The 13,655-nt window shown below is 32.7% G+C and overlaps 1 protein-coding gene across 6 annotated transcripts in view; it reads right to left on the reverse strand.

Moving 5' to 3' along the window:
* Positions 1–13,655, reverse strand: part of LOC124353490 (potassium voltage-gated channel protein Shab-like) — a 100,205-nt gene that overhangs the window by 43,906 nt on the left and 42,644 nt on the right. For 5 of the 6 annotated variants that reach the window (XR_006921602.1, XM_046803342.1, XM_046803339.1 and 2 more), the window contains exon 3: positions 93–319. Coding sequence is in view for 5 of the 6 variants with exons in the window: in XM_046803342.1 (XP_046659298.1) it covers positions 93–319 (227 nt within the window). In the remaining variant the exon portion in view is untranslated. The remainder of the gene's footprint in view (positions 1–92; positions 320–13,655) is intronic. The other variant, XM_046803340.1, reaches the window with a different exon arrangement.

Genomic DNA, 13,655 nt, shown 5'->3' on the forward strand with positions numbered 1-13,655 from the left:
CATTGATATCCACTTTGTGATCAAAGTTATATATAATTAATAATGTAATGTTCTCTTATTTTCTATATGTTTTACTCTACATTGATGCTTACCGGGCTAGTGGGAGGGGGGTTGTGAGGAGGTGACTGCGGTTGCGGGGGGGCCTCGGGGGGCTCCAGGTCCAGCAGGGGGGGCTGCACTGGGGGTCGTCTATGTCGGGACGTGAAGTGCTCGTGGTTACGATAGCACCCCGGTCCGGTTTGTGCCGGATTGACACTTCCGCTCTCCCCCTCCGTGCTGTTACCGTCTGGGGCCGCCATGTTATGCCCAAGAACCGCGTCTGCAAACAGTAGTAAGAGAATGTAAGTTCCACATCTGCAAACAGTAGTAAGAGAATGTAGGTTCTGGTACCGTTAAGTTAGTAAGAATAAAAACAACTACAGATGTAACATACGTGTTGAAACTTATACAAAAAAGATATTGGAAATAATTGGGTCAGTCTAAAAAAAAGAATAAAGAACAAATTATTTAAATAATATTAATGATAAATATTTTATATTTAAATGCGTACAGAATATAATGTAGGCTATACGTATTTATTATATTTTTGAAATATTAAATATTTAAATGTTCAATAAAGATTAGGACATTTGTGCCAAGAACTAAATTAATAGTGAATTCTGATTTTAGATTTGATTATAAAAAATTATAAAGGTCTGTTTTAGACTAGTTTAAATACTATCTTGATTCATAAAAAATGTTTAATAACCATTATTCAATTATTGTAACTAACAAAAATAAATTATGACTAAGGACACGTAGGGTGAGGTCAATACAAAACATTACTTATAAGGATAATAAACTTTTCATTCTGTTGGAATAAACACTAGAAAAATAATGTTAATAACTCGTCAATAGAAAAGGTTTAAAATATTGGAGTACTACAGGGCCGTTATAGATAAAAACCAGTCAATAATAATTTTACTTACAAACGTATAATTTTTTCTTAATTCTACTTTGAACAAGCTACAAAAGAAAAACAACCACAAAGCCAAAAGCCAAAACAAAATGGTCCGAAATTATAACAAACTGAAAGAAAACAAAATACTTATCCACTCAAAGTAGGTTATTACCAAAACGAACGAAGATGGTCGTGTGCCGTTTCAGCAACAGGACGACAGCGACAATTCAAATGAAACCAAAAAACAAAATTCATTGAGACATGCATTTACTGTACATAACAATAAGTAACAAAATGAACCTCATTTGTACGAGTATTATAAATAAAACACTTTAATTAATGCTGTTTAATTAATTCGTAACCATCTACGAAAAGTAAATAACTAAACATTTGTATAAAACATTGCAGTATTAAAGTGAGTTCTAATAGTGTGTACGCTATTACTGTAATAACATACTACGATCTCTATTTACAAGTCTGTATACTTCTAATCGAACAACAGACATCTTGAGCTAATCCAATATCCATATTTGAGTTTAAATTTCACATAAAAAGTAACCCTTTTAAGATGAAGAAGACACATTTAAATATCTGTCCCCATTTAAAATGCCTCTTGCGGCGGGACGTACGACAGCAAAGTAAATTTAAGTTTGGTCATAAATGTCATTTTGACATATTAGGTTAAGAACACATTAAAAGTATTGTGGTTTTACTATTACTAAACGGTTGACATGAAGGATCATTAATGGCTAATATGTCACCATACTTAACAAAGTTGGAATGTCACCTGTATGTTATTTACACAGTTATGACCAAAGAAGTGGGAGAAAACAGCATTAAAGGCCTTAAAATATAATTTTTATTTTCTTTCATGAAATAACGTGAAACATTTAGTGTAAAATCGCAAAAAGTATCTTTTTCACTTGATTTTACATACCACACATTTGGCGAAATGAAAACCAGTTTTGAATAAGAAATATTTTGTATTCAACAACTATCCTTCATTTACATTTTCCTACATTCTCCCCTCCCCCCCGCCAATTTCAATCAACCCCACCGTCTTCTGATCATGGCTGAAGTTTAAGTATGTACAAAGAGCTAAAAGTGTACAGAAAACAATTTTTTACTAAGTGCCGGTTACTACCGAAATCACTCAGTCCAGTAAAACTCTCTAAATTTAATCTTTAAAACTCCCCAACTTTCAATTAAATTCATATAAAATGATAAAACCAAAACTCTGATGCAGTGTATTTAATTCTCTATAACTTCCATTTTGACAAATTTTCTGTGAAATGAACATTGAGGCATTAGAAAAGTTTAGCATAAAAATGTGTTGGCATAAGAGTGTTTCAAAAATTACAAATTTACGAGAGCTAAAGAGAAACTATGAGAACCATACAAATGTCATCCAAAAACTTTATATTTATTTTAACTAAGTAAAAAAATTATTTATTTTTGAATACGTGTTCAATTTTGTTAGGTATATCCCCTACCTAAAAATATAGACGAAAAACAAAAAGAATATCATTAACCACCTCTCCACTCTTGCACTATTCATAGGGTAATTGAATTTAAGTATGTTATACTATTAAGTAGGCCTACCCAGAAAACGACCCATAGTTAGTTTTCCGCTTAGCGATTTTCCTTCTAGAATAATTCCCTGACTGGGCTAAATGTTGCTAATAAAATTTTCATTGAACTGGTGTGTTCCATTTCTGTGTTGAACTGTTGTGATTCATCGAATCCAATTGTTAGGTCCAATCCAAGGTTATTATGGATCACAACATTTTGATTGATATCTAAGAGCAATTATTAGAAATTTTAAAGACTCTTTTCGAGGCGTGTGCATGTAGGTTAGCTATTAGAGATAGCACCTGAGTGTTGACTAGTTATGTGGTAATTCCTGGAAGAGGTGGATGGAAGATGTTCTAATTTGAGACTCGTCATTATTGTACATTTTTTGTAAGATAATCTTATAGACTGATTTAGTATGCAAAAAAGACAACCAAATTTACAGGGCGAATAAGAGAGTACAACATATTACATTTTTAACGACAAAAAAAAAAAACAAGCTTTGTGTACATTTTTAGGATACGAAACTGCACTTCGATCAGTATCATAAAAGTGATCCTAACCCAAAATGTAAACCATCGTCAAATTACATATTGTTTTAAAGGACTTTTTGAAAGAAAATTAACCGTGTAACTCGCTATCTCAATCAGTACAAAATAAAGGATAATCCAAATAGAAAGTATCCTTATGCATAAAACTGTTAAAAATAACAAGTTATTAACAAAGTTATGACATTAACCCCGATTGCCCTGTATATAAGAGGCTATATTGAAACGACCTTGAGATTTATCCCTATATAATATTTACAACTCTGTTTCTTTAAAGTATTAAATAGAATTTCACAATTTGATTAATGTGTTTTATATTTGTATTTTTATATATAATACTTAATACCATTTCAGTCATAATATCACGTTAGCAGTCGACCGGTATTCCGGTTTTGGGCCAGGCACATGTACGTAGCTCTTTTTTCTTTAAGATTATGTAAATTTAATACCATCCAAGGTAAGGGTATTTATAGAATCTCCTCGTTCCGCTTTGAATGTAGTTTCTAAAATGTGAATTAAGAGTGCGTGAATCTCGATCTTGATTGTTCGTTTTGGGCCAGGCATATGTGGCTTTAATTATCTTCAATTGTACCCGCACTTCAAAAAAGGTTTCCCATATAATTGAATATCCCGCCCTCCTCAATGCCAAAGTACTCTTGAGTGTGAATGTATTGTACTCCGATCTCAACTGCAAATGTGCCTAGACAGTCTGTAGACCCTGTAGTACTTCTAAGTACTTCTCCTGCTTGATACTTAACTATTATAATCAAGATAGCCGTTATGAAAAAATAAGGAAATAAGTCCGGATGTCGCGATTTCTCCCTATAATATAACTGGTATCAGGTGAGTTTGGCTTTGATTGTTTCTCTCATATTTCTTAATGATTCCGGTTAGAGGCCTTACACTTCTAGGGAAGCGAAATATGGATGTATTAAATGACTATCACTGATTTTGGGGAAGCTTGAGCATGCCTCTTCCCCACTCTTCAAATTGATCCTTGACGTATTTATATCAGTGTAGCCGGCCATAGGCTTCAGTGTTCATGCAGCATGACGTGAAACATACACTCGTGGCACATTTCTAAAATGACAATCATTGACATAAAATACTATATGGGGTGGTTAGGTTATTGAGATTATTGTTACCAAATACATATTAAGCGGTGGCGCCTATTTATAAGAGAGATCTTAGTGTACAAAGCTAAATTGATGAAGAGACATGTATGCTTATAAAGTAAGTGTGTGCTTGTAAAGTAAGTGTGTGCTTGTAAAGTAAGTGTGTGCTTGTAAAGTAAGTGTGTGCTTGTAAAGTAAGTGTGTGCTTGTAAAGTAAATGTGTGCTTGTAAAGTAAGTGTGTGCTTGTAAAGTAAGTGTGTGTAAAGTAAGTGTGTGCTTGTAAAGTAAGTGTGTGCTTGTAAAGTAAGTGTGTGCTTGTAAAGTAAGTGTGTGCTTGTAAAGTAAGTGTGTGCTTGTAAAGTAAGTGTGTGCTTGTAAAGTAAGTGTGTGCTTGTAAAGTAAGTGTGTGCTTGTAAAGTAAGTGTGTGCTTGTAAAGTAAGTGTGTGCTTGTAAAGTAAGTGTGTGCTTGTAAAGTAAGTGTGTGCTTGTAAAGTAAGTGTGTACTTGTAAAGTAAGTGTGTGCTTGTAAAGTAAGTGTGTGCTTGTAAAGTAAGTGTGTGCTTGTAAAGTAAGTGTGTGCTTGTAAAGTAAGTGTGTGCTTGTAAAGTAAGTGTGTGCTTGTAAAGTAAGTGTGTGCTTGTAAAGTAAGTGTGTGCTTGTAAAGTAAGTGTGTGCTTGTAAAGTAAGTGTGTGCTTGTAAAGTAAGTGTGTGCTTGTAAAGTAAATGTGTGCTTGTAAAGTAAGTGTGTGCTTGTAAAGTAAGTGTGTGTGTGTAAAGTAAGTGTGTGCTTGTAAAGTAAGTGTGTGTGTACTTGTAAAGTAAGTGTGTGCTTGTAAAGAAACAGATCGTTGTCTATCGTGAACACGAGGGTCACAAAATATCAGGATTTTTCAGAAAATACCCGTACTTACAAAAATAAACAATAGAATACGACAAAACAAAAGTAATGGCATAAATTGCTCAAGTGTAATAAGATAAATCTTTGACAAAATAAAATAAAAACACCTCCAACAAAGAAGTAGTATTAAATTGTCAAACATTCGGAAGTCTTTGGTAACAATTATATTATTCGGTGACTAGTTGAGCTTCAGCTAATCACAATACAGTACCGGCCTTTATAAGCGCCAGTTAACGAGATAATAGTATAGGCTGAAAATAAACCGAAAATAACAATTTCAGGCTCTAAGATTGTGTAACTTATATAGCAGTGGCTGACACTTACATAAGTATTATTTACATGTGTGATATTTGCTGATAATTGTGAAAGGCTAAAAAATGTCCTCTGACATAAATTTATCAATTCGAATTCTTAACCTTTGTGTAGCTTCCAATTTCGATCCTCGCCAAAACTACTATGATTTTTTACTTTCTTCAAACCCTGTTCACACCTAATGCCTGTGAGTACCATTCCAGTAGAGCTTTCGAACCAAATGTTTTGCTCTACTACTATGAAGTAATCGGTTTTGCAGGGGATGAATATAGAATAATTGCGATGAGCACAGTAAGTCTAAGCTTCCCCACACTGAACAATAGACGAGTATCAACATCTTGTAATACATCAGATTGCTAGCTTTAAAGGAACAGGACAGAAAAAAGTACGTAATGCAAGTGTATCTTTAAGCTTTTACTCTTAATCCATTACTAAGCACTAACCTGATACTAAACATTGTGTTAAGCTTGTATTTTCTAAAATTTCACTGATCTCCGATGCCATTTTCATCGCCGTACATTTTGATAACTTTGAGGTATCTTCGGATATTACAATATCAGGTTATAAATAAAAATAAAGGAAACAATCGTCTTGTTAAGTTTATCTGCAGACAATGAATAATCGAGTATCAATTGAAAATTTTGATATAAATTCATCGTTTGAATGAAATTAAAAAATAAGAATAAAGATTCATTATTTGTACGAATAAGAATTTTCTTTATGACGACTGCAGTCATACACTACCAGATTTTATATTTTATTTAAATAAAAGCTATTTAAATAATTTAAAAAGGATTTGGAAGTTTTATCTAAACATGTTTATGAGTGATTTTTATTGTTATATATATTTTTGCTAAGGGTCGATCAGTTCGGCCAAAATAATGAGATCGATAAAAAAATTAAGTAGTAAACTAATTCACTGTGATATACTCTGTTTTAATTTAATATAAAAATCAATATTTAAATGTCAAAAAGAAACATTTTGTCTAAAGACAATCTTCAGAACCTTTTTCAAAAGGAATCACTCTTATTAAAAAACTCTATCCTTAACGCAGATCCTTTATTTTTCATAAAAAATCAACACAAAATTCTAAATCAATGACCACTCAGCGGTATAATTTAACTAAATAGTTTATTTAACTGAACGCTTTTTTGTAGCTTTTTAAAACTAATATGATGTCATTGACATTAAAATCTAATATAATTGTAATAATATATCATAGCAATATTTAACTTAGTAATTTTCCGTTTCAAGCCATTTTAGATCGATATAAAGCAAATATATTTTCTATTGAGATTCAAAAAGTATGTAATGCAATAACGCAGGAAGGACTGCAATCCATACTGAGAGCCAATGGTTGCTGATGCTGGTTAATAAACTAACTGACCAGTAAAAGGTCATGTTATTGATGTTATTGTTTGCCGCAGCCACTGTTATTAATGTTATTGTCCCCGAAGTACGTGAATGTGTGGGATAACAGCATCCTTAAATCTTTAATGAGGTCTTATCCTGTAAGCTATCCTAAAATATACATGCTTCGATGAAGCCATTAGAAAGCAACTTTAATATACGGGTCGAATTGATTGATCGAATTCTTTTAGTTGAATAACATGCCTCACTGTATCAAAAGGCTTTACGAAGTAAGCTACAAAAATTGTTCAAGACTTTGAAGCAATATAGATCACACCTCGTAAAGTGATAACCTTAGGTAAGTCCACTTCATATTTTGGCGAACTTATAAATGAAGCAACAGCGAGGAATACGTTGATCATTTAGGCTACACTAGCAAATAAGATCTCAAGTAATAAATAACTTGTAGCTCTTGGGACGAGCAGTAAAAGGGTTTAACAGTTATTTTAAAAAGCCGACAAATGTTTTTAATGTTAGTTATAAGAAAACAAAAAAAGATACTCTTGAGGTGAAAATAATCCTATGGATATTTTAACGAATAAAATCCTATGACTGAACAGACGTGAGGGGGATTGCAGAGTGGCAGGGTTTTCTCATAGGGTTAGAGCTTTTATAAACGCCAATCCTTTGCCTGTGGAAAAATACCGATTGGTTTACTAAAATACTTGTAAACCTCAGTCTGTTGACAGCATTAAGCTCATGTCTCTAATTTTAAAACGTTTTCTTGAGGCGGTCCCTGGAGTCTGTGAACTATTTACTACATCACCAAACATGGATGTTGCGATTGGCATTGCTAAACACAAAATTTGTATTATAAAACTTAATCTCTTGCAGTCTGAAGAGAGAAAATCACGTCTTCGTACGTTGAAACCCTTGCCGCAGGTTGAACTATTGTGACAGAGCCAGTTCTCTGGAGTCTGTGAACTATTTACTACATCACCGAACATGGATGTTGCGATTGGCATTGCTAAACACAACATTTGTATTATAAAACTTAATCTCTTGCAGTCTGAAGAGAGAAATCACGTCTTCGTACGTTGAAACCCTTGCCGCAGGTTGAACTATTGTAACAGAGCCAGTTCTCTGGAGTCTGTGAACTATTTACTACATCACCGAACATGGATGTTGCGATTGGCATTGCTAAACACAACATTTGTATTATAAAACTTAATCTCTTGCAGTCTGAAGAGAGAAATCACGTCTTCGTACGTTGAAACCCTTGCCGCAGGTTGAACTATTGTAACAGAGCCAGTTCTCTGGAGTCTGTGAACTATTTACTACATCACCGAACATGGATGTTGCGATTGGCATTGCTAAACACAAACATTTGTATTATAAAACTTAATCTCTTGCAGTCTGAAGAGAGAAATCACGTCTTCGTACGTTGAAACCCTTGCCGCAGGTTGAACTATTGTAACAGAGCCAGTTCTCTGGAGTCTGTGAAACTATTTACTACATCACCGAACATGGATGTTGCGATTGGCATTGCTAAACACAAAATTTGTATTATAAAACTTAATCTCTTGCAGTCTGAAGAGAGAAATCACGTCTTCGTACGTTGAAACCCTTGCCGCAGGGTGAACTATTGTGACAGAGCCAGTTCTCTGGAGTCTGTGAACTATTTACTACATCACCGAACATGGATGTTGCGATTGGCATTGCTAAACACAAAATTTGTATTATAAAACTTAATCTCTTGCAGTCTGAAGAGAGAAATCACGTCTTCGTACGTTGAAACCCTTGCCGCAGGTTGAACTATTGTGACAGAGCCAGTTCTCTGGAGTCTGTGAACTATTTACTACATCACCGAACATGGATGTTGCGATTGGCATTGCTAAACACAAAATTTGTATTATAAAACTTAATCTCTTGCAGTCTGAAGAGAGAAATCACGTCTTCGTACGTTGAAACCCTTGCCGCAGGTTGAACTATTGTGACAGAGCCAGTATTACGATATACCAATCTCGTAACCAAAGTTTTGAAATAAAATTGTATTCAATAAATATAAAGAAAATATAAGGATTTATTTTTTTTGCTAATGTTAGCGCACTCGTGAGTGCATTGCTTAAAAAAATCATGCTTAATTTTAATTTGGAATGATTTTACGTTGCCTAACATACTTACATAATCAGATTTGTATTAACCATAAATACATTTCGTGTTTATTTAAACTTTTAGCTTAAAACATCGCTCAACCACATGTTAGATATGTTTACAATAATGTGGATTATCTCCTTATATAAAGGCAAGGGACCTCGTGACCTACTTAACTAGTAAAAGAAATTCATTTTTAAGATAAACCATTGCATTGCAATGTGGTTACAGTCCTTACGAAAACTATATTTTTGTTTTTCAACTTCCCGGTGTATTGAACGATGAATTTGACCAACGTGTGTGCCTCATGCTCTCAGCAGAAAACGAAAAGATTTTTCATGCAGACCAACCACACAGAGAGATTAAAATATGGATGAGGTATAAATTAGTTTTAACCCCTAGAAAAAACTACATATTTGTTATTTAACATCCCGATAGCCTAGAAGGATAAAATTTGATTCATTAAGGTCAACCACAGTTAGGGACTGAAATACGGTTGCAACCCCTTGAAGGGTGAAATTCGACACACAAGTATTATGTTCGCAACTTAGGACCTTTGTTAAAATAACCGGAAGTAGGCGTTTTCACAGAAGGCCCTCCTGGCATGTGTAAGTATATATTTTCTTGATCGTGGCATTAATGCAAAATCTACTACTGCACCGGAAGTACATTAGGCCAGAAGTAGATTACTATGGTTGGAAGTAGAAGCTATTTGACATAAGAGGACTTCTCAGATCTTTGTAATGTGTATGTTTTCCTGACAGAAACATCATTGTAACTAGAAAGAAAGAAAGAAAGGAAGAAAGAAAGAAAGAAAGAAAGAAAGAAAGAAAGTTAGAAAGAAAGAAAGGAAGAAAGAAAGAAGGAATTTATTTCTTAAAGAAAGTAATACATCTGATTTTTTTTCTTGTTTGACAGCCAAACAAAATATAATCCTTTTGACAATATTCTTTTCAAATTTAAACAAAGTACAAAAACAAAATAGAATACTCGTATAACAAAGCCTTCCTCGTGCTCAGTCTGACCTTAAGACAAACACATAATAATATTTAAAATATAAAATATTATATAGTAACAAAATATAAACAATAATAGCATTCATACTAATAACATAAACTTTAACTTTCTTTAAGAAAAATACAGAGCCTCCAAAGCAGAGCTTGTAATAGGGTCCCATCCTTGAATTTAAAATACATATTTTAGATCGGTTTTATTATTGTACTTTCTTGATGGACTCCCTATTCTTAAATTCTAAATAGAACTATGTGTATAAACATAAAAAAACAAAATTTAATGGTCAAAGGTGTGTTAAAGTAATAAAAAAAGAAAAATACATAGGCTACAAACACATATATATCACATACATACTCTCAGACGACACGCATACATACATCTGCATTTTTATACTTAAGGGTATTGTGCATTTCCAGGACAAAAAAAGGAATATTAATATATGCATATACTATAACACAAACGTTTTAAATCAAATAACATAATTTAAGATCATACAAATTAAGTAAGGAAGTATGCGAAAAAATAAAATAAAATAATTTATGGAATAGTTAAAAGTAAATTTCAATATTATCTAAACTATTAAGCCAAACTCTTAACTTAAAAAGAAATTCCTTTTTTTACTCGAGTTCTTTATAGCATAAGGCACGTAGTTAAATAGTCTACTTGTCAAAAATAAATAAGTTTTGATAAAATAAGTTTTTTTTCAAGTTTTGAAACAAATAAATTATCAGCATTTCTCAATTTTAATCTATATTCCACACCTCGCTAAAAATTCCCACTTCTATCATAAAATATATTTAGCACTTTGTATACATATAAATATCTCAATGAGAGTATTATTAATTGAATAAATAAAGGATGTGATGGATCTCTAATATTACGCTTCGATATAATTCTAATAAATTGTTTTTGAATTGTAATTAAAGGTTTTTAACTTGAAACATAAGTACCCCCCCCCACCCAACATACAATGCCATACTGCATTCTACTACTTACAAGTGAAAAGTATAGACTTTTCAATAGCTCATTAATACACATTTTACTTAGAGAGTGTCTTATTACATCGATCAATTTAGAAATTAAATTTGTTATATATTTTTTCATTAAATTCTTTGTCGAGTGTTATTCCTAGATATTTAATCTGCGCTTGCTCTAATACTTCACATCAATCTAATTTGCATGTTATGTTACCACATAGATATTTTAGACATTTGAATATTATTTTATTTTCAAAAGTAGGATAACCTCGTAAACAAAAATGCATGTAACTTGTTTTACCAGGACTCAGTGCCATATTATTTTCATTAAACCACTATTTCAGAGCTTCTAAATCCGTATTAATCTGTATCAGATAGCTTGTTTCTATGTAACATAGTGCTGTATCATCAGCAAATGATGTAACCCGTCCCCTAAAATTTGCATTACAAAGATCATTTATATATATATATATATATATATATATATATATATATATATATATATTAGGAATAATAATGCTCCCAATACAGAACCTTGAGGTACACCTTATTTAACTATTCCAAATCCACTAATTCTTACACACTGTTTTGTTAGGTAACTTTGAAACCATTTAAGCACAATACCACAATCATGCAATTTTTTCAATAAGGGGTTTTGTAATTGGCAGTATCAAATAATGCTTTAGTAATATCTAAAAATAAACCACTAACACTTTTTTCCTTATTAATCTATTCAGAAACGTTATCCATAAAACTTTCTAGAGCCAGTTCCATATTTAATCCCTGTCGAAAACCATATTGATTTCAACTGAAAAAACTTATTGAATCAAGGTAACAGATTAATTTATTCTTCATTACTTTTTCAATCACTTTTGAGAATGATGATAACAAAGATATCGGCCTGTAATTACTGCAAGTTTTACGCGAATCCGTCTCATAGCTAGGAATCACTACTGACTCTTTAAGAGTCCCTGGAAAGACACCTGTTTCAAAACTCCAATTAACAATGTGTAGTAATACTTGAAATATTTGTGATTTTAATATTTTTAATTGTCATTGAACTTATATCAATACAGGAACTAAAAGCATTGAATTTCTTGTAGAGAATTTTTTAAATATACCTTTTGTTTCAAGTGAATCAAAACTATCGGGTGATAGTATTCACACTCAATTTATTGACAATAGTTAAAAAGTATTGATTAAATATATTGGAAATTTCTATAGAATCTTCCTTAACAATGTTTTCCACTTCAAGTACTGTATCAGTATGTTGTTTTAACCTTCTGGCCAGTTACTTCGTTTAGTATTTTCCAAGTTTTTTGGAGTTTTTCTTACTAATTTCAAAAAGATTTTTGTAATAATTATTTTTAAGTTCTCTTACGTCTGTATGTAATTTATTTCTAAAATTTCTACACGCTTGTTTAATTTTTCCGTTATTAGGATATATTTTTGTTTTACTATACAGTAAATTTTTAACGCGAATACGTTTACAATTGCTTATCCATGGTTTTAATTTTTTTAATTGTTTAAATTTCTGTTTTACCTCTCCTTTACACAACAAAATTTTCAATTGTAACATTTCAATAAACTTGTTAAAAGCGCATGAGGGATTCCGTTGACCATAGACATCTGCCCAGTAGTCCACAGGTTCTTATAGTTGGTGACCGACACACGTCCCCCAGCACACGCACCGCACCGCTATCATAGCAAGATCAGTCAAGCGAACTGTTTCTACGGTACTTAAAATAGCTTAAATTCTCATTAGATTACACTGACCGGAAGGAGATGCATTTAGACCGAAGATTTTTCATGTCTATTTATGTACTGTATTTACTTGATTAGAGCAACAGTGCAAATCCCTATAACGGCACCGGAAATACATTAGACCAAAAATATATTGCACTGGCCAGATGTAAACGCTTTTTGACCTAAGAAGACTTTTTAGGCGCACATAGTTAATATATTTTCTTAATCGGGTTGACAAAGCAAAGGCTGTTACTGCACCGACAATATTTTACCGAAAGTACATTATAATATTAGAAAGTTTACACTTTTTAACTAAAGTAGGTTTCCCAGAGCGAGTATGTATACATTGTTTCATTGTTGCAATAGCGGAAATTCTACTATGTAAAATAGGATTTATTAGAAAAAATGCTTCTTTACGCACTAGACCTGATATAAGAGCCAGTGGCAGTTTGATATTAATTATGATCCTCTTAACAATTGACACTGAAATAATAAGTACCTTAAACATGTCTACTTCCGAAAGATAAACGAGCAAGTGAATCTCCCTGAGCACAAAGAATTATCGTCAGTGACCGACCATGAATTGAGGAAGATCATTTGATCACTGAAAATAAAGACGTAATCGGGTCTGGACGAGATATCTACAAAGATTGTGAAATTCTGTTCTGAGGAACCCAGGAAACCGTTACTGCACATCTTCAACCTTTCACTGCGACAAGGGATTTTTCCTCAGAAAATGAAAGTTTCAAAGGTAATACCGCTTCATAAGTGTGGAAAAGAGACATGCGAATCTATAGGCCAATCTCTTTGCTCCCTGCCTTTTCAAAGTTGCTTGTGAAAGCAGTCCTCGTGCGGTTACTTCACCCTTGAGGAAAACAGACTCCTCATTGAGAGTCAGCACGTACTCGAGAACATGTAGATTCTCTCTGTCACCGGCTTAATTTGATAATAATCTGCCAATAAATATTCACTTCAAATTTGTTTCAATATAGAATGCTATATTTAATAAGTGAACATAAAATAAA

Source organism: Homalodisca vitripennis, chromosome 2 (genome assembly GCF_021130785.1).
Source record: "Homalodisca vitripennis isolate AUS2020 chromosome 2, UT_GWSS_2.1, whole genome shotgun sequence".
Lineage (NCBI taxonomy): Eukaryota > Metazoa > Arthropoda > Insecta > Hemiptera > Cicadellidae > Homalodisca > Homalodisca vitripennis.